This window comes from Ixodes scapularis, unplaced genomic scaffold (assembly GCF_016920785.2).
Source record: "Ixodes scapularis isolate PalLabHiFi unplaced genomic scaffold, ASM1692078v2 PGA_scaffold4__175_contigs__length_147842914, whole genome shotgun sequence".
NCBI classification, from domain to species: Eukaryota; Metazoa; Arthropoda; class Arachnida; order Ixodida; family Ixodidae; genus Ixodes; species Ixodes scapularis.
The window spans coordinates 1938195-1960448 of record NW_024609879.1 but is presented as its reverse complement, the minus strand read 5'-3'; the positions used below and the strand labels follow the sequence as shown (position 1 = coordinate 1960448).

At 45.1% G+C, this 22254-nt stretch overlaps 1 protein-coding gene across 1 annotated transcript in view; it reads left to right on the top strand.

Annotated features, from left to right (window-relative positions):
- The window catches only part of LOC8026823 (ryanodine receptor), a 561398-nt gene that overhangs the window by 242778 nt on the left and 296366 nt on the right, over window positions 1–22254 (top strand). Inside the window, exons 42-43 of the mRNA XM_040217827.3 lie at window positions 17951–18041; window positions 19293–19379. Of these exons, the coding sequence (XP_040073761.2) occupies window positions 17951–18041; window positions 19293–19379 (178 nt within the window). The remainder of the gene's footprint in view (window positions 1–17950; window positions 18042–19292; window positions 19380–22254) is intronic.

Here is a 22254-nt window from a genome sequence, read left to right as displayed (position 1 = left end):
ACTGAAGACCAATATTCGTTTGGGCGACGCTAGTTTTCACGTGTGGGTTGCTGTTCGTGTTCTTTGACGACGAAAAGAGGATGTCCGACTTTGGTGAAAACCAAAAATGGCGCTGTTTATTTTCTCCTGCTTGGGGAGCGCTCCCCGCGGAGGAACCGGTTCCCGGAACGGCTTAGTCGCTGCCGCTTTCCCCCTGGCATCTCCCCCGCGTGCCTGTCCTTCGGCAACGCGCCGCTCTCTTCTCGCCCGCGCGAATGTTGCATACTGCTTTGGAGCCAGCAAGCCGCTCGTTGCCGGCTGGGCGGTCTCTGTCGGGTGATGGCGGAGGCCGCCATACACGTACTCCCGTTCCGTTGGTGTCAGGTCACTGAACAAAAGCTCGAACTTGCTCGCGAGAGCGGCATTGTCCCATTGTCGTCCGTGTTGAAAGATTCGACGAAACGACCGCGCCACTGCTCTGCTAAACCCACCGTAGTAACCAGAGTCTCGATCTCCTAAATACTACCGATACCGACTATTCACACTTGACGTCACTGCCTACGTCACCTCCGTTTTTGGAGGCCTTTCTTCGTACTTTCTTCGTAGGCACAGAAATACGCGTCACAAATCTCTGCAAAAAATTAGGCAGCGTGCTAGGTTCCCAAGAAGCCTATAAACACCATATAAAAAATGAAAGCCGTTTACAAATCCCTGTAACGCCGAATTGGAGCGCAGCTCTTGAGGAGGAGTAGGGAAGGGCACTGAGGGGGGTCACGTCACCTGCGGGTAGTCACGTGACCTCGGGGGGGGGGGGGGGTCACTTCACCTCGGGGGAGGGGGGGTCACATGATCTCGGGGGGGGGGGGGGGGGGGTCACGTGACCTCGGGGGGAGGTCACGTGACCCCCCCCCCCGGTTACGCCGACGCCGACGCCGCTCAGGCTGGAAACGAACCCCTAAGAGCTGCGCTCTAAAAAAAAATTTTCTTCATTGTCCCTTTAAGGCTACGCGTCGTCTGCAACGGGCCGACTTCTTTTTCGCCTGAATAAAGCTTTTCCGTGAAACGTCGAAAAAACTTCATTTGTTAGTTTTAACCGACCAAGGAATAACACTATAATTTTCGTGCCAGAGCCAGCGAAATAAAAGAAAAGACGCGAAATTCGGATGTCGATCCCATGCATTCCACCGGGCGAATTAATGAAAATGGGGGCCCTCCCGGCACAGCGAGGAGCATCCGAAAGTTCACGGGCATGCGCTCACGCATGCCTGTGAACTGGTTAAACTCTCCCAATATACGGCTATGGACTCAAGCAGCCAATGGGCAGAGCTTGTTGCCCGCTACAACCAGCGAACTGTGCGATAACACAAAAAGGCATTACTTTGTATTTTTTATTCCTGAGAAATCGCATAGACTGTAAAAGAACTTGTTGGGCTAGTTGGTGTTGACTGTATTGAACCACGGTTAAAAGCGTTAAAAAAGGACGTACACAAGATAGAAGACAAACACGGGCGCTGTTTGGTTCAACGTTTATTGAACCAAAGAAATGGTTCAATAAAATCGCATAGAGTTCCTGCGAGTTAGAGACACAAAATGGCGGACGGAAGTAGTCATCGCCCGGTTGTTAGACTACGCTACCAGCGACAAAGAAAGGGCGATGTGCAGTCATCATGACTGGCGGTCAAAAGCTGATGTTCTGACACCACGGTTGAGACGAGGGACAGCGGAGCAAAATACAACAGCAGCACCGCCCCAATCCTCAGGTCTGCGACAGTCTCAGCGCAACTGGCGATCACCTCAGCGCTTCAGTAGAACTTTGAATACATAACGTAACTATCAGAGTTTATCTCTTAAAACGTTTATGTGTGAGCACGGCCCGACTGGAAGCGCGCGCTCTCTTTCTCTTCTTACGGCCTTTGCAATCGCCCGGGAGTCAATGGCATTTTTTCTCCGTATGTAGTTTACTTGCTTGCCGCCAGGGGCGCAACCACCTCACCCCACTTCACCCCACTCGGAGAGTCCCTTCGAGCTGCTTTGCGCTGGTTTTCGAGCTTCGTGGGCTCTTGTTTTGGCAACGGTTCCTCAGAATACTTCTGATTAACCATGCAAAGACGGTCTTGGACAGAAACAAAAAATCAGCTGAATATGTGCACAAGCCCTCGAGGAAGCACTTTAGGCTGTAATATGCACTGTGCGAAAATTATACAGACTACTACACCCTCGTCTAAAGCAGCTGACCGACTTCATGTGCGTCGTATTAAGTGATGATGCAGACCGCGGCAATAGATAGATTGGGACTGCTTACATTTCACGGGTGTACGAATTATTTAACATTTAAAGTTCCTCCACGTAAAAGGGGTCCGTCTCCTCCTGTTCTTGAGTTGCAACAGAAGTCCTGGAGGTAAAGTCGAGTATAGTTTTTCCGCAATTGCGTTCGCTGTCTCTCCTTACTACTTTCTACTCCCGAATATCTCGGAGATGTGCGTCAAATATCTACCGTTTTGTGCTCATCAGAAGCGCATTAGATAGTGGCTGAGGGTCCAAGCGTAACGATCAGGTGTCAAAGGCCATAAAAATCTCGGCCGCGAGTTGCGACAGCGCTGTGGTAGACTGTCAGACGCGCTCTGTGCAAACGGCGAAGGGTAGCCCAGGGGTGAGGTGACAGCGCCACCCGCGAACTGCGCCGGGAGGTGGCGATTGCCCCAATTGCAAAGGCGGTAAGAAGAGGAAGAGAGCGCGCGCTTCCAGTCCGGCCGTGGTGTGAGTGGGTAAAAATGAGTACATGTAGTAAGTGCTAACGTCTGTGGTCATGGACAGGAATAACTAAACTTGTAGGATTGGAATGAATGAGCTGTAAATAAGTCCTAAAATAAGTCGTGTTAACTTGAGCGATGATTTCGAATTTTTTTGTTTCTACGTAATGAATTTAGCATTGTAAATCGAAACAATTATCAGTTGTATATATGTGTAATTGTTGGTGTTCACATGCGCTTCGTACTGTATAGTGATCCGGCTTAGTTTCTAATTTTCTTGAAATGTTCTATTCTCCGTTCTCTTCTATTAACTATGCTGAATGTTTCATTCTTATTTTCCAAAGTGAAGGGGAGGGAGGAGAAATTTGTGTTCACCTAGTTTTAATTTTCACTTCGTCTTCTTCACAAGCTGGGTTCTGCAACTAATTATCGAACGATTGTTCTGGCCCGGCATTAATAAGGATATTCGCCGCTGGACTAGAAACTCAACGCAATGACAAAAATCGAGGGTAGAAAGGCATATTTCAGCACAATTCCATTCATTACCACACACGACAGAGCGCTTTGATCATGTTCACATCAACATTGTGGGACCCGCGGGGTATAGCTACCTCATCACCTGCGTCGGCAGGTTTACCCGTTGGCAAGGTGCGCTTCCCATTCAAAATGTCCGAGCGTACACAGTGGCTCGCACCTTCATCCAACAATAGATATATGAACTCGGAGTTGCATCTACAATCACAACCAACCGGGGACGTCAATTCGAATCCGCATTTTTCCACCAGCTGCTATCACTCTTAGGAACGACATGTACACGAACAACTTACCACCCCATCGGAAATAGTATCGACGACAAAGTTCCACAAGATAAGGGACGAGACTGCTACCGACCCATTGCTTCAAATCGCAAAGCACTATATTCAGCAAGGCTGGCCAGAACACGAGCACCAAATTCGGCAGAGGTGCGACCTTTAACATGCCAGATGAACTGCACGTGGCTGATCATTTTGTGTGCAGGGGAGGCAGGGGAGTACGTCTCGAACTCTTGGCATCATGTCACCCTGATGCGCTTGAGCGTCTTCATGCAGCTCATGGGCTTATTCTCTCGAGCATAAATTGTGCACGTTAAAGTTTAAATTAGCCAAATATGAGCAAAAATATCCTATATAATATCGCGTTGTGAAATCTGCCAACGACATCAAAGAAACAACCAGCGCGAACTGCTCACTGATCGGCAGCTTCCACAAAAGAAAAGGTGGCCACAGACGTTTACCTAGATGGCACCTCCATATCTTATCCAGATCATTTACTACACCAAATTCATCACTGTTCAAACAATTGCATCAATAGCTGCCAGGAGCCTCAATGGCACTCTCAAGACATCATTTCTAAGATTTAGCATACCAGAGAAAGTAGTATGCCATAATGGACCTCCTTTTGACTCGAGAGAATTCGAAGCATTCTTGAGTGACCGGGTTGTACGCTATAATCCATCTAGACCGTACAATCCGATATCCAATGAATCGACAGAACGCGTCGTGCAGACAACAAACCATTCCTTGATCAAAACGAAATATGGAAAATACCTAGTCATGGTCAATCCTTATTACCGAAGCATGCGGGTGGGTGGTCTGAAATCATCAGCCGAACTTTTGATGGGCGGAAAATTAAGGACATTGCTGCAAACTCTGCCAGGAAACCTGCTTCCGACCTATAATTGCAGGCAAACTCAGATGCAACTTCAACAACGACAAGTGAGACAGCAGTGCCATGGCGACCTGAAGAAAAAGACCCTTTCGCCCCTACTTCCGAAACAGGACGTTTGGTTTAAAGGAAAAGTACAGTGAAATAAAGGTGTGATTTTCAGCAAGGACCCGAACGAGAGGTTACAGACTGTGCAATGACAAGAAGGACGCTCCTACAGGCGCAATCGTCCATGTCCGGGTCTACAGAGACTAAGAGCCTGCATCGTCAGGACCGTCAAGTGTCAACAAGAAGTAGACGTCTCGTGGTCAGCCACTGCGACACAGACTGACAATCGCGTCGCGAGCACCGAGTTATTTCCTCAAACTGTAACACCACTCTGACCTAAAAAAAGGGCGGCGTGTTATGATTTTGTGCTATTGTAGGAAAGAGGACTCTCGGTAAGCACTCCGTCATGAGTGTGGCGCGTGTCATTCTTTGGAATCGAGAACCGGTTGACACGGCTGCTGCTTTTCGTCGTCCTATATTTTGTGAAACAGTTTGCTTAAACCGGCCTGCTTACCTTAACCGACAACCGACATAACTGATACTACCATAACAAATTCAGAGAGCGGTTCAAGCTCCAAGGGAGATATAGAGCACAGAAAAGAGACGCGAACAGCACATTCATATTTTAAGAAAGTAGATTATACATGGAGAACAAAAATAGCGCAAAGGACGAGTACAAAAGAACGAACGTACATTACAGGACATCTTAAGAAGGAGGCTTGGGTGAGTTGGCTATTCTTGACCTAAAGTTAACAGCGCAAAAGATAACTATCACACTCTGACCACATGGGTAGCGTCAAAAAGGAACCTCTAACGTCGCGCTGGCTATCAACTCCGGTTTGTGTTTTTGTCTTCTAACTTTACATCGATAATATTTAACAACAAAAAATAAAATAAAACTTGCTATCACACTTTGTCGTTTTATTTCTGCTGCAAACTGAGCCAACTCTTATTCTGCGTGGTATTTCGTCATCTTCTAAACGATTTGAAAGCCTAAAGCACATATTACTTTCAAGTGGAGTCTAGGTATATAAGAACTCTTTTTCAGAAAGTGATATAAAAGAATTACTAACACATGTGTCACCCTGCTTTACGATACTTGCTGCATCGATGATTGTTCTTGTAATTTTGTGATGATTCTTGCTGACTACGGGGCAGGGTTTTTTTTTTTTTTTTAAAGTTGACTGAGCATCTGCAGTTCCAGCAGTAAATGCCATGACGTCCTGAATTGGCTATTTGAATGTTGTTGTTATGCTCTCTTAATCGTTCGTTATCTTAAAGACAGCACGGACTCGTTTGGTGCACAGAAGGTTAGCGCACAAACGAGCTGGTGGTGGTTACACATGGGACTAAAACCCAGAGACTTTGTGTTTGTCTGTTCCCTCTCTTCCCAGTCTCGGAGTATTTAGACGATGGTTTGCTGCATTAGACTTCCGAATTTTCTCAGGCCTTTTTGCAAAGCAGTTTTCCGTAATTGCTCACAATTTATCTTAATTACACCTTCGCGACATAAAACGAAAACACATACCTTCAGAAAAAGAAAGGCGTCTGCAGCGGATCTTGCATAGCACCGATTCTCAGTTATAGATTTCTCGTACATCCCGACAGATTACTTCAAAAGCGCCTAGATCCTCAAACGTGGCAAAAGTGTTTTGCTACATAAGTGACTATTTAGTACTCCTAAACATGAACGAAAACGACTTCCCGAACTTTGTGCCCAGCCGGCTCTACAATTTTAAATTATGTTTAGACTCGATAAAGATAACGCATCAACTTCCTAAAGGAGGATATTTAAAGGGTAATTGCAAAGAAAAAAAATGTGTTTTTTTTTAAACAGCCTAATTGAAACAAACATGTCAAAAAAATTGCCGCGAGAATTTTTTTTTTTTTTCAGTAATATTTATTGCATGAGACTGATTTTAGTTTGCGGCTATTTTGTCCGTTTTAAATCGCACGCCACGAAGTTGGTGTTCCATGACGTCTAGCACCAGTTGGCGGCTATACTTCTCATTGGCGAAGAGTTTGATTGACAGCTTACATCTTGGTTGTTAAATCTTTGTTATATGTTGTAATTTCCTTTTGAGCAGCATATTTTTACGTTTAAAGAATAACTGATGTAATGAGAGTTATTATTTTTTTTTACATAAGGTTTACAAGACGGGCACTTCCTTTTGTATTTGTACCGTAACATAAAAGCTTCGCCATTCTTTCATGGCCGCCGAAGTCTCAGCTCCCGCCTGTCTCGCGTACCTCGACTGGTCGTTTCGCCGAAGTGATCAGTGTTTTCTGTTGACCCAGGTGCTTGAGGGAGACTTTCCGAAGTGAAGTAGTGTGTGTTTAGCAGCTGGCAGTGATAGGAAGCGAAGCGGAGTTTTGGCTTTCATAGCGCGGTTTGTTACCTTCGTTTTCCTTTTTGTTTTCTTAGCGTCCTTTTTTTTTTTTTTTGCGTGTGCAATCGCCGTTTTTTTGGAGATGTAAGTTCATGTAAAGCGGCGCCGTTGCTAAGTGCTGCGAAATGACCGATCGCGACAGCGAATCTTTTAGCAGCCATGTCGCTCCGAAAGATCACAAGCTGAATGCTATTTGGCCGCAGGCAATCGGGCGTTCGCGTAGCGACAAACGAGTCCAGGTATGCTCTCGTCATTTCGCTCCGGAGGCCTTCAAGATTCGCACCGGGTGAACCGAACGTCCGCGACTGACACACAGCAGTTACGTAAAAAACCTGGCACAGCCAGATGATTACGTAACAGCTGTCTGCAGAAGCCTTCAGACGTCCGAATACTGCTTTAGATGACAGATTTTTTTTTTTTCTGAGCTTCTGAACCATTTTACGCAAAAGTTGTTTGAATTGAATGTGTACTGTTATCGTAAATCTTGGGTTGTGACTACGCCTTTGTAGATCACCTTACTCATTTTTCTGGAGAGACGCAAACGACGGGCATAACAAAATCGTTTGCGTATTCCGCATACCTCGCAAAAGAACTTCCCCAGTCATCTTGCAAAACACGGAGTCCGCACCGTCCTGACTTCCCTGGCTTTTACCTGCTTTAGAGCAGTTTGTACCTGCTGGTAAGTATGCTACTGAAAGTGCAACTTGGGGCAGTGCCAGAGAAGAAAGGGACAATGTCCAAAACGCTTGGTCACCTTCCCAATTTCTAAACTCTCAAATGATTGTACCATTATAAATGCACCAACGCCTCTTCCCAAAATAAAGAAAAAGCACTATGTTCACTACGTAACAATGGTCTCAGTTGGCAGGTAGGAAATCTTGCCCAAATTTATTCACACAGTATGATGAGCGCTACAAACGCGCACGAGATTTGCAGGAAAATATCGGTGGTGATCAACACTTCAGCTTGATCGAGTTGGTTAATCATGCTAATACTTCACAGCGCACAACAGACAACACACCATCCAAACTTATCCACACAAAGAAACAACACTGACGCAGCGCTGACTGTCAACTCTCGGATATATTAAACATCATCTTCGTTATCTTTAACTCTTACGCACTAAAACAAAGAAAATAAAAGTTAACCAAGGAAGTGCAAAAAAAGAAAAAGGAAAAGGAGAGAAGATAAGGATCTGTTTTGATGGTGTGTCGTCTATTGTGCGCTGTGAAGTATTAGCGTCGGTGCTGACTTAAGTTTCCCTGAAATTCTGTATAACCGGTCGTTTGCAGGACCGAATCATCTACTCGAGTGGTGTGAGTCGTTGTGCGAACACGTCACTGTGCAAACGCAGTCTAACAACACCAAGCATAAAAACGGCAGATTTAGGACACCAATCCGGAGTCCATTAATTGTTCAATTAAAATGACGTAATTTTGTTGAAAACGCCCCGCAGCTCTTTACTCACGGTATGCGTCGGGAATCTTCCACGATTTGAAACGAAACGAAGGAAGGTTTACTTTTAAAAACGCTCGCTGCCACAGCTCGCAGCATCCTATCGAACCAGCAGAACCGGATCTGCTGACGACGACAGGACTTAAGCCGTTGAACGTCAACCCCACAACAACCAATTTGCGCTCCGTGTCAGTGTGGGTTTCTTCTTCCAAGCACCGCACCACACCACGAACCAATTCTTTGTCGCATCGAGGTGTCGCACCAAACAGAACGAGATCGCCGAAGTCAACGCAGCGCTGTCGTGAACCTTGTCTTGTGGTTGCGCACTCGTGGACCCTGTGGCTCCCTTCGCTTTCAAAGCACACACGACGATTACGATTGATACTTTCCGTCTTCTGGGAACATCACAGGGGCACTTCTCGGGTCACGTCTTCGTTACACGTGCTCGCAAACCGCGGAGGCTCCTCGCGTCCCGTCAAACCAAAACAATACCGGCGCCATGTTGGACGTGCGTTGTTGCAAGATTTTCACCGACCAAACAAATATAACGAAAGCAAACCGGCTCTAGCTTCCAGCCAGTCTTGGGTAGTAACGCGTTACTAATAACGCGTTACTGTAATTTTGTTACTTTTTTGGTAACTTGTAACTGTAACGAGTTACTTTTTAAAAATGTAACTTGTAACTGTAGTTCTATTACTTTTTCTGAGGTAACGATGAAAGTAACGATGTTACTTTTGTCGTTAATTTCCAGTTTTTTATGAATAATATATCACTGAGCGAGTACAATTTAGCCATTCTTTGCGCTTTCCAAATTTTCTGTTCCGACATTTCGAGTGTCAAGTTATTTTTTACACAAACTTGTGAATACGTTCTTTCTCGACAGTCACAACCCGAATAAAGCCACGTGTAGATTTGGTGAAAAAAAAATGTAGTTATCTTTAGCACGCGCTTATACTTTGTGACTGAACACTTACATCTTGGTATCTTGAAGAACTATCTCTTTTGCGGTTTTTCTTTTTTCTGCGCAAACGCTTTTTAATCGAGTGCATCAAACATGAATCTACAATACACGCGGAGGGCACTGCCAATGTTTTGTGTTTTGATTAGCGCCACCACTCCGTAATGTGCATGTTTCGTATTTTGATTTGCGCCACTACTCCGGTGCAGTGTCAACAGTCGAGGCAAAATTTACTGCTGTTTGCGCGGGGTTTGTTTCTGGCTTGCCGGGTACAAAACTGAAATATGTCCAGGGACTCTATGAACCCAGCGCAACCGTCAACTAGAGCACTATATAGCTCCTGCGGAGCAGAGTAGCGCAATCCTTTGAACCTCGTGTTTTGCCGACAAGATGGCCGACAGAGCGGCTCGGCGCGAGTCACGTGGTACTCAGGGTTCCAAGAGGCGGCCCGCCCTATGGGAGAATACATGGAGATCGATACAACACGGCTGATTAAAAAATGAACGGCGAGTTCACACTTTTCAAAACTAGTCTGTCGTGAAGTTAGTAAAGCACTAAACACTTTGTCAAAGTTTTAATAATATCGGATGCGTGTGCAAATTTTGAGAAGGCAATTTTCAAGGCAATGGCGTTTGAAGCAGACGATTTTTGCTCGCAGCGGAGATGAGCTTTTCGGGTTGGCCGGAGCGGGTCACGTGAATGGTGTGACGTCACCGTGTCGTCTGCTGCATGATGCCGCTCAAGCAATTTTTAAAAAAAAGTCAGGTTCTTGCGGGTCACAAAACTTAGCGCAAATTATTCTAAAATGTTTCATTATTATGTCACAAACGATTGCCATTCCGTATATTCCCACAATACTGAAGAAACAACGATTTTCTCACGTTCTCCATGCATTTCTGACCGCAGTTGGAACCTCCGGACGTTCGCCGCTAGTCGCCGAGAGGCGGCGTTCTAGATTGCGCTACTCTGCTCCGAAGGAGCTATATAGTGCTCTACCGTCAACGAGCCAGCAATGTGCTAGTGCTACCATGGATATGAATGTTGATAAGAACAAAGAACTACCATGGCTGGCGTACAGAAAGTATTTTGCTGTGGTGGAGGTGGTTACTAACAACTTGACCGCAGAAAACGGTACTCTGTTGCCTCAACGCCAAATGGACAGTCAAAAACCTGTTCCGCCGAAACAACACAGCAATCCCATCCAGCGCGTTAGACGAGCACCTGCTCAGCAAGAGCAGGGACGTGTTCGTTAATAAACAGAGGAAACTTTCAGACACTAATTTCGAGAAGCAACTGCTGATAAGTTACAATATGGAGTAAAAAGCACACTTTTTAATTTTATGCAAATGATCTTGGTGAAAAGCGTTTTCTAGTTTTTCCTAATTTTTTTTTTGTGTTAAAGAAAAGTAACTGAAAAGTAACTTCGTTACTTTTTAAAAGTAACTGTAACTGTGACGAGTTACTTTTTTGTTGCGGTAACTGTAACGGTAACTTCGCTATTTTTTCTGAAAGTAACTCTAACTGTAACGAATTACTTTTTTGAAAGTAACTCACCCAAGACTGCTTTCAGCGCACATCGACAGCACCTTCCCCCCTTCCTCCTTCTTCCCTCCCTCCCTGCCCCCCCCCCTCCCCCGATCCGCGGCCGGAAGTCAAGACGCTGCGTACTCTGCAGTTAAGTCAATCCAAGAGAATCCAAGAGTGAGGGGCGGGGCGTACTTTTCCGCGCGGGTCGAAGGAGCGGGAGTTTCAAATGTGGAGAGGTTGTGACTCCGACTAAATTACGTCCTGTGGCGTAAATATTGCTAAGAAAAATTTTGCTTTTTGCGGAAGATTTGTTTTGTGACATGCTTGTCCCAAGTAGGCTGTTTTAAAAACATGACATTTTTTTCTTTGCAGTTACCCTTTAAGACGTGTGGTCTGTTTCTTCTGCCCTGCCATGTATGCTGGTCATACTGTCACGAATGACAGACGATGAGGTAGAAGAAAACGGAGTAAACTAAAGATTTATTTTAAAGGACCGCCTTGTAGTTAATTACAGTTTGAGAGATGCAGGGCTGCAAAAACAACTATCCGGAATGTCAGCTAGATGATGAGAGGGATGGCGTGTGAGATATGTCATAGGTAGTCAGAGTTTCTTTGATACGAAGAGCTGTGGAAGTTAGAAAATAAGGTCCTGCAATCGTGTCTATGGTCGTGGTTGGTCGCGGTAACCATAATCTGAGAGCCTGGGCCTGGAGCGATTAAAGTGCTTTCATGTTTGTCGGACAAAAACCGTGCCTAACAGGCAAGCTATACACTCCGTGCGACGCGACTGGCGCGCCGCCGCGCGGCCGGTACCGAAGGTAGGCAGCGAGAACCCCAGAGAAAACGAAACCGAAACCACGCCGCGTACGTTGGTACGCATTGAAGTCGGAGTGGTGCGGTAGCGCTGGGTTCACAGCATGAAGCTGTGCTGCGTCATTAAGTGCTTCAATAGTTATGCGTCGTATCTCGTGGAGACAAAGTTTCACAGTTTTTCACCTAGCCAATGTTTTGTGGGACAGCGACAACGATGGAACCGTGCCGTACGAAGCGAGAAATTTGGTCTCCCGATCATGTCTGCCACTGTGTCGGCACGGCTGACATATTCTACACTGCCGCTTTGCGCTCTGCGTTTGTTTTCGTACCAGTAACGCCTACATGTGTCAGCGCCGATGGGACGAACCCACACTCGCAGGTATGCACTGCCAATTTTGTTGGAGGAATGCCCTCCAAAGAAGGTTCATCCCCATCGTACGTGTCGATGATATTTCCGGACAAGTATGGCACGAAATCTGTACTTTATGAAGAAAGATTCGAAAGGTTAAAAAAGTGACAAATATAAATCTAAAAAAATACAACAATGAAACTCGGAATCACTGGAGAATCGACGTTTAAGTATGAAAGTTTATGTGGTGTGCTTTCTTTCTTGACCAGCCTCCTTTTGGATGTGGAAACGCTGATACCCCGAGTTCTGTAGACAACATTTTTTTTCTCGGCTTTAGAGCCACCTATCGCAAAGTGGTTCGAACTGGAAGTACCGTCCACTGGTCCCTTCCTACGATGAGTGGTATTATCTGACAGCCTTTGACGGTCAAAGCCAGTTCCCACTTAGTTACGCCGCCCAAACTAAATTTCCATCTGGTTTCGCTATGAAAACTCTTTTTGTTATAATAAGTGTTGTGCCAAGTGACGGTCATGTCAAAGTACCTGTGCGCCGAAAATCAGCACCTCGCACAAGAGGTTATTACACAACAGCTGACCGCAAAAGCCCTTGGCGGCCAAACCGTGTGTTGGCCGACAACTTTGTTTTCTCGGCTTTGGAATCACCTTTCGTAAAGTTGTTTCAATTGGAAGTACAGTCCACTAGTCCCTTCATACCTATAAAGTCTCCACCTCCCCCGACCAGTGGTACTCTCTTGACAGCCTTTTCATGGTCAAAACAGGTTCCCATTGAGTTACGCCGCTCAAACCAAATTTTCACCTGGTTTCCCTATGCCACCTTTTTTTTTTGTATAATAAGTGCTGTGTCATGTTACTGTCAAGTCCCAGCACCTGTGTGCCCAAATCTGCACTTTGCACAGCCCGCTATAACACAACATTTTGGGTCCAATATTGGATATCCCGTACAGCTTTATTTCTTTATTCGTTAGAAACATAACTTTCACAACTGCTGTCTTAAAGAAACTTGGCACTCTTCGTGCACAAACTTAGTGAACATCTCACTCGACTCCAAATATCATCTTTGCAGCAGTCCTAGGTTTACAGCGACGAGCGAAATAAATTTGCCACTCAGAGCAATTAAGGTGGCGGCCGTCTTTGTTTTTCGGAAAATTACTCCAACTCCTTTTTCGGCCGCGACTAGAGAAATTACCCCTAATTACGACTCGAACTCAATATATAAGAAGTGGTGAGCAGCTAAATGCCCTTCTGCCCCAGCACTCATGCAACCGTCACCCTCAACTTATCGGCTCAAAAAGCAAAAGTTTCGTCCGTGCGCGCTTCCGCCGCCACAGCTTGGCACGCGAAAAGGCGCTGCAGGCTGCTGAACGCGCCTCACAGTCGAACGCCAGCTCCTCCGCTAGCGGCGCTGCGCGCGTTTTTCAAAGCGCCCCCTATAGTTCCCGCATGGAGTGTATAGCGAGGGATGCCAGCAAATAGGCCATTGTATAAACGATGAAGAGGCGCCCCCAAGTTCTGCCACTTATAAATCACCCCAAACTTGTGAATGCGGACAACTCAGTCTTTAGGTGTTTTAGTTGCGAGTTCCAAATTAAAGCTTTATCAAAGTAATTCTAAGACTTGGGATTATGTGCATATGGAATTGGAGTTTCATTAATGGAAAGTAGATTACGAGTCATCTTCATCTGTGTAACGGTCACAGCAGTTGATTTGGCTAGCGGAATATCAAGCCCACGAATTTTAAGCAAATGAGAAATGTTCGACAGCGCATCTTACAGGTGTGTATGTATGAGCTTAGGTGAGCCTGCAGACGTCCAGAGGCGATTGTTATCTGCATAGACTGCAATGTGTACAGATTTGTGATCATTTCTGTGATCCCGATAAGGGCGATGTTAAAGAGGACGGCTCTTAGAACAAACCCCTCAGGCACATCTTTTGTCACTGTGTGACGAGAAGTTTCCCCTTCCTTTGTGTGCATGTAGATCGTTCGATTGTGAAGGTAATCAGCAACCCATTCATATAAATGACCACCAATTCCGATAGATTGGAGACCCCGTAAGACTGCGGAATATTTTATATTATCAAAAGCGCCGCGGACATCAAGAAATACAGCTATTGTCATTTTCTGCGCAGCTTCTGGTCTTCAAACTGGGTTACAAGGTCCACGGTACTTTCAATGCAGCTACGACCCTGTCTAGATTCTGTCATAGTAGCTGGGTATATTGGTTGCGATTCAAGAAGCTATTCTATTCATGATAGAACTAATCACTCTATACACTTGCTGACACAAGTTGTTAAAGCGATTGGTCGGTAAGACTTACCCGGTTTAAGGATGGTCACAAAGCTGGCAATTTTCCAGTCAGGTGGTATATTACCGCTTGTCCTAGAAAGGTTGAATATGTCTAACAATTGCTAGCGAGCGTCATAGGTTGTGTTATCTGCCATAGGTTATGTTATCTGGACCTGGCGACGAAGAATGACTGAGGGAAGCCTCAACTTTACCAACTTCCTGGGCATTAAATACGTCATCGATGTAACGTACCTGAAAATGGAGTAATTGAGGCCTCATGCTTTATATGTAAACGATGATTTTCACTCACTGCTGATAGGACAAGCTATGCGCAGAAGTCCTTAGCAATGTTCAATCGCGGGCGTCTTAGGAAAAGAGATATGGGAAGAAAAGGCGTTCTCTGTTGTGATGGAAATCTTAATCCGCGTGCAATATGCCATATTTTTCAGAGGGGAGCATGGGGATCAAATGACGCACAGGTTCCCTTCCATTTCTTCCGGCCGAGTTTATCCAAGTAACGGCGAATGTGTTTTTTGTGTGCGCCTGTCTTTCCTAATGTCAGCTTGTAGTTTAGTTTGACGTGCACGTCGCTCAGCCCTTCGACGAATAGCTCGAAGTTTTTCATAGTCTGCATCTACAACAGTTCGTGAGGCCGAAAGATTGACAGTCCTAGTTGCTTCTGTTGCTGATTGATTCATAACTTAAACAAACTCTTCGTAAGTCGTTGTAGCATGTATGCGCTGTTCTACACTATCCCGAAAACATGTCCAGTATCTTAGAGGCAGTGGAAGAATGTATCGACGCATACGGCGCTGTACAATTCAAACATTTATGTGGGATCAGTGTAAAGGATTTCATAGGTAACATACTAACCTATGTATGTTCTCTACACGTCATGCTAGAAGGAAAAGTATACTCACAGAAAAAAGGCATCTGCATAGGTTCATGCATTATGCGACATTTACCTCTCACGAGGCCATAGGACATTAGAACAATTTTTGAGGAGAATGGAGTAGCGAGGTATTTCAGATACGTGGATTATTTTTCGTTTGCTTTCCGATTTGAAGAAGTATAGGGAAGTGCACGGATCGTAGGAATTCACATTAGAATCACTGTATAGAGGCAGCCCACAGTTCTTGGATGTCAACATGATATTTGGTGTGGTTTTTCGTGGTATCCCTGTCGGACAACCTTGTTTGTCTCTTGATATGAAAGAAAGAAGTTCGTAAGTGTTGTTGGGTTCAGTCTGACCTAGCCAAGTGGGGTGTGTGCGTTTGTCGGTATAGGTTGAGAGTTAGGGTACACTGTGAAGAGGGTGAGGAGGTCTTTTGAATTGTGATGGAGGTCTGGGACGTGTATATAAGGCAATGGTTGTTTAATAAATATCAAGCTGTGTTAGAGACTTTGTTGTCCTGTCCGATTTTTTTTTCCCCTACGTCTCAGGGTTACTATGGAAGCAATATTGCGCAAACTTGTACTTTTTAGCCCCCTTCTAGTATGAGCATGTTTCTGACTGTGCGTTATAACCTAGTGCACCCCGCGGAAAAGTATAAAGTGTGTCAGGGTAGAAATTATATAACTCAGCCGACCAGTAATATGTTTGTTTTCATCAAGGTTTATGGGGGTCTCCAAAAAAAAAAAAAAGCTGCAGTGTGTGGCTCGAGTCTTCCTCAGACTTCTAGTGTGGTCAACTACATGCAAGCCTTCGAAAAAAAACATCGCTTAACGTAGGTGTAAAAAAAGTGAAAGCCGTTTACAAATCCCTGTAACGCCGAATTGGAGCGCAGCTCTTGAGGAGGAGGAGTGAAGGGTACTGAGGGGAGGGTAGACCCCTCCTCCTCCCCTCATTCTTTAATATGCTCCGGGGGGCGGTCACGTGACCTCGGGGGGGGGGGGGTGTCACGTGACTTCGGGGAGGGGGGTCACGTGACCTCGGGGGGTCACGTGACCTCAGAGGGGTCACGTGACCTGGGGGTCACGTGGGGGTCACCTTGGGGTCACGTGACCTTGAGATGACCTTGGGAGGGGTCACGTGACCTTGGGGGTCACGTGACCTTGGGGAGGAGACCACGTGACCTCGGGGGTCACGTTACCTCAGAGGGGTCACGTGACTTGGGGGTCACGTGACCTTCAAAGGGTCACGTGGGGTCTTGGGGTCACGTGACCTTGAGATGACCTTGGGAGGGGTCACGTGACCTCGAGGGGTCACGTGACCTTGGGAGTCACGTGGGGTCACGTGACCTTGAGATGACCTTGGGAGGGGTCACGTGACCTGGAGGGGTCACGTGACCTTGGGGGTCACGTGACCTTGGGATGACCTTGGTTACGCCGACGGCGACGGCGACGGCGACGGCGACGCCGCTCAAGCCGGGAACGGGCCCCTAAGAGCTGCGCTCTAATAAATATCGACTGTAACAAAGAATGATAATCGCTTCTCCACAAAGTAAAACAAACTGAAAATGATTGAAATCACTCAAAACTGGCTGAACAATATCTAAATATTTATTTTCGCATACCTGTCAGAAACACCGTGATACCTGTATTATACAAAAAGAACAAGACGACGAAAAGTATTATAGATTGCGTGATGTCGTTTCCATAGATACCTCGAAATAAAGTAAACCTTAATATTTTCGGTAAGACCCAAAATGTCTAGAATTGAATCATATGAATTGGTCATCTCCCTAATTTTCTCTATCGTGTAAAAAGTAACTGTACAGGTCACTGTTAAATAGCATGACATATATGGCATCATTCATGTTGAGGTGTTTTCAACGTTTCCCACCGATCGCTTCGAAATGGAATCACGTCGCAGACAAGCTATTTCTTTGCTCACGTCATGGTACAGCGGGGGCTCGGGTCGCGGGAAAGTCCCTTGTCCTTGGTCCTCGTGGTTGGGTGGCTTACGGCGTGCATGGTCGACGGCGGGCAGCGCCGGCACCAGAGAGGCGGCCCAGTGCCGACGTATCCGTGGGTTCGCTCCAGTGGCCAGATCTCTGGGGAGTCCAATCAGGAGAGTGCGGGCACCGCCTGCTCGCCTTCGTTGTCCCCTCGGTTCCCTTTGTTCGCAGTGCCCTCCTTGGCCACGTGACAATTCCTGTTGGAATAAATCATCCTTGTCTCTAGAACTTAGACACCTGACGTCAGGCGGCACGGACAGGTACAGCCACGGGGAGGGGGGATAGGGAGACGACCGGAAACGCCCGGAAGGTTTTTTTCCCGTTTTCTTCTCATCTCATTCCAGCGCTCTACCCTGCAACCACGCAATGCGGAGTGCGGAGACAGAACCTTTAGCTGCCCCGTCCCTCCTTATATTATAGCTTTCACGTTAATAAAAAACAGAACCCCGTTCTCTTGTACGAAGCTCAAGTGGAAAGCTTTGAGGTTTTGTCGTGGCCCAAAATTACAACCAATCGTTGTCCTGAAGAGAACTTGACGATATAAACGGTGAACCCCCTTCTGTTAATATTCTGACACTTGAAAGGAAACTGCATATATTTTTTTTTATTAGCGGTGACCCCATGCTCTGATCGAAATTACTTGTAAAATAATATGTTTTCGTTCTATTTGCGCCATTGTGTTACCAAACTTCTGAGTTTGTTTTAGTAAGGAAAGTTTTACTGGCGAGTGTTTTTTTTTCGATTCCATCTTTCCTCCCTCGTTTGTTTGGCAGTCTGGAGCGGCAGAACTGCTACATGGTCTGCGCCGGTCAGCTAGCTACAGAGATTAGCCATGGTGAAGCCGGCAGTCGATCTGCCAACCAGGTACGTCGGTGTTTGTCCCGAAGGGATTGAGCTGAGCTAGTTGGGGCATGCTCATGGTTGGAATCAGTAGAACGTTTATAAATATATAAAAAAAAAGGCAAAGGAAATGCTAAAAAAAAAAAAAACATTGTTTCCTTGCCTTACCTTTCTACATATTTATGATTGTTCAGTTGGTTCCATCCATAACCGTGTCCCGAGCATTCACTGTGCATGCAGACTTGAAGGGAATGTGCGCCAGATTTGCTGGTTGCGCGCTTTGTCATATCTGGGTGGGGAACATGTCTATAATTATTATGACATCAACCAGGCACGTAGCCAGGATTTTGTTTCGGGGGGGCGGGGGGGGGGGGGGGGAAGTCCACTACAAAATGCTGTAGGGGGGGAGTGGGGAGAGGAGGTTCAAGCAAAATGGAAGGTTTCGGGGGGGGGGGGGGGGGCGGGGCCCGAGCTTTATGCCCCCCCCCCCCGCCCTCCCCTTCCCTTTTGGCTACGCGCCTGACAGCAGCGTCAGGTGAGCATGACATCGCCCTAAGCAAACTGAATGTCGAGTGTAAGCTTGTATTTTTCTGTCGCGTTTCTACAAAGTATTTTTGTTGAAGCGAGTGTCCGCCGATACAGCTAACCTAACAGAGAGTACAAGCCTAGCTCAGGGTCGCTGAGATCCAGAACTGTATCATGCATACCCATGTTGGGTTCACTATATGTGCGGTTATTTAGTATGTTCCTTGATTCTGAGAATTACAGTAGGATGACAATGGCTACAGCAATTATGGGTGACTGCGTGACATTTAGTTTCAATGCCATGCCTGCGATAAAGGTGTTGAATGTAAAAGTTGTATGGGGTGACCCTGTATTTCTTACCCGAGCCCCTGTCACGGTGCTTCAGTGCCCGCTTTGAGGTAAAGAGCGCGTCACAGAGACTCTGGTTGTCAGTCATTTCCGGGAGCCTTTCTACGTAGCAAACCTTTCCTTTTTCATCTTTCCTCGGTGTCATTGGGTCGCACTGACCTACAAACATCAGCAAGGCCATTCACTGCGAAGTACTGGATACAGCATATGATTAAAGTATAAGTGTTCAAATTTGCATCATGCGGATGTGGAGACTGTCTCGGTTATCTTAAGAAAATATTTAGAACATAGTTCAACTATTGCTAATTGAAAACAGTCTTTAAAAAAAACGAGTTTTGTATGTTGACAAGTGTAAATATTGGCACCACCGATGTTTTTTTGTTTTTTTCCTCTTTTTTGCAGGGCATGTATGTAGGTTGTCACATCGATCTCGCCACTGGCATGCTCACGTTCAGCGCTGATGGCCACATAACCCGGCACCGCTTCAAGGTGAGTTGTTCACTGCGGCGTCCTCAAATGCAACGTACCCTCCTGTATGGCTGAAATATGGCTTTGGTACACTCAAACACTTTTTTAACGAAATAGGCGGGACCTTAAAGTTTTGTCGATTTATCCGAAATTAGAGTAAAAAATGGTGAAAAACGGCCACACTCAAAAACACTCTTGCCTTTCAAAGTAACCTATAATCGCTTGCTGAAATTTGCGCTTAAACACGTATTTAACATATTTTAGGCGGTGCCGATATTTTACAAAACAAAAAGAGTAAACATCAGCGAGTACTTTAAGAATAATTTCCAGAACCCCACTTTCGGTCAGGCCCAATATATAATGCAGTATGTGCACTGAACAATTATAACACTTCTTCAAGTGAAATCATGTATCATGTAAACTTTTCCGTGCTTTAATATGTTTAAAGTACTTTTTGAGTCTTCCGAGCTTTCATTTTTAGGTCGTTTTAAGGTGTAAGTTCGCGTTTAAGCGTTTTACTGGGGTTTATAAGGTTTCAATATAAGTGTACGTTGTAGTTCATGGAATTTTTTTGTGGGCTAATATGTTTATTGTTGCAATTTATTGCTTATATATTATATATATATATATATATCTGGTATATGATTGTGTCCAATCCTTTTGACTGCAGGGGCACTAGTGGAGTCGCTACGGTGACTTATTTTCTCTGTTTCCTACAGTATTTGGCATCACCGACACTGCATGTTTTTTCTCGGCTGCGCCGTATATCTATTACCAAGCGAGCTCACTATGAATATTTTCATGTTGCCGCGTGAGTAACCGATAAGGAAGCGCGCGCGGCTTTCGCGCAGAAGCCAAGAGTTCAAATCACGCCAATCTTCTTTTTCCGTTTTATTTTCTCTTTGGAAACTTCCTTCTCGACAGTTATCATGAGTTTTGGATGAAACACTTCTGAACGTGGAGGAGGTATAAATGCGGCCGCATTACACATCACAGAGTCAGTCTTGCGCCAGCACGCCAATTAGCTTTGACGCCAACACTGACGCCGGACCGCCAATTAGAGTATACACGTTCGCCACGTTTATTTTTTTTTTTTTTTTTTAGTATTTCTTGTTTTTCTACTTTTCATCTGTGACAATACCTTGGAAGGAAACTGTAAACTGCCTTCACTTTCCGCTCGTTTTTCTCGGGGGAAGCAATCCAGCAATTACTGCAGAAAAACTGATTTGGGGGGGGGGGGGGGGGGGGGGATTTTTTGTGTCAAGCCAAAAATCTTCCGCTGGTGTTGACAATATTACTCCGATGTTCTTAAAAGAAAACAAATCATATTCCTCTGTCACTTTCGTTATCAAATTTAAGCAGTTACTCAATTCTGGTGAGCTCTCAGAAAACTTAAAGATGGGGAGGGTGGTTCTCGTACACAAACATTGCAGTAAGCATCCACCCTAAACTAAAGGCGCAAATGATTGCACGACGCAATCACTTGCATCCCATGCAAGATTCTCGAACATGTCCTCTTCTCCCGTATTGCGAACTGTTTAAAAACAAATTAAATGTTTTCACCTTGATCAAAAAATCTTTCACAAATCATTTTCATGCAAGACACAATTGGTTTTATTCACCCACAAGTTGAAAACTATAATCGATAATCGATCATTCGCTGACTGTATATATTAAGATTTTGCGAAAGCTTTCCACGAGGTTTTTTACCAGCTCCTGCTACGAAACCTAAAATAGTAGGTATTGAAAGTAACATACGAAAATGGCTTGAACGCTTTCTCGCCTACCGTTAGCAATTTGTCACCGATAATGACATCAGCTCTGGTCTTCACGAAAAAATAGTCAGAGTGCAGGCGAGCTGGTGTAAGTTGAACATGATTGTAAACCTGAGACTGGGGCAGGAAGAGAACACAACAGAAGGTAGTAAAAGAGGAGGCAACGTCTCAAACTCAGCTGCAAAGTTTATTTCGAACACGCTTTATATACCCCATCTCCAACGCCGTCTCTACAAAATTACGAGGTCTTCACCTCGTAATTTTTGGCGTACCCCAAGGCAGTGTCCTTGGGCCATTACTTGTTCTTGTCTATATTAAGGACCTTCCCAACTCTGTATCATCTTCTATTTATCTATTCGCAGATGATTGTGTTCTTTTCCAGGAAATATCCACAAGCAATTATGTGCATGCGCTGCAATTTGATATTAACGATGTCACTTCTTCGTACAAAACATGGCACACGACGCTTAATGTTCACCAACGAGAGATTCATGCGAATCTCTCGGTGCCACGCTAACTTACCTTCATATCACCTTGATCGTAGCCCGCTCGAATTCGTCGAATCATACAAGTATTTAGGCGTTCATATTACTTCTAATCTTAGCTGACAAATTCACATCAATTTCATTACTAACAAAGCTAACCGTATGTTAGGGTTTGTAAAAAGTAACTTTCACTGGCCCCCTACTTTACATTACTGTTTTACAAAACAATTTTGCGTTCACAACTGGAATATGCTTCATCAATTTTCGATCCTGGCGTCGGAAATTTTCGTAAATCAGTTGTAATTAATTCAAAATAGCTCAGATCGATATATATATTGATATATACTTTAACTGACAATAGGCTGTTAGTGTGTCCTCTATGAAATATAACATAGGTCTTTCATCCCTAGCATCACGACGCAAAAATGTACGACTTAGCTTATTTCATAAAATTTTTCATCACACCATTTTACGACGCGATGAACTGCTAACATCGCCTTCATATAGGTCGCCTTCATTAATTAGGAGTCATTTCCTGCGATACTAATATTTATTTTATATTTTTTCATTCCATGCATTTCTAATGACTTGAACGGCTTTCTCTCTCTAATAGTCACTATTGGTAATTTCAATTTG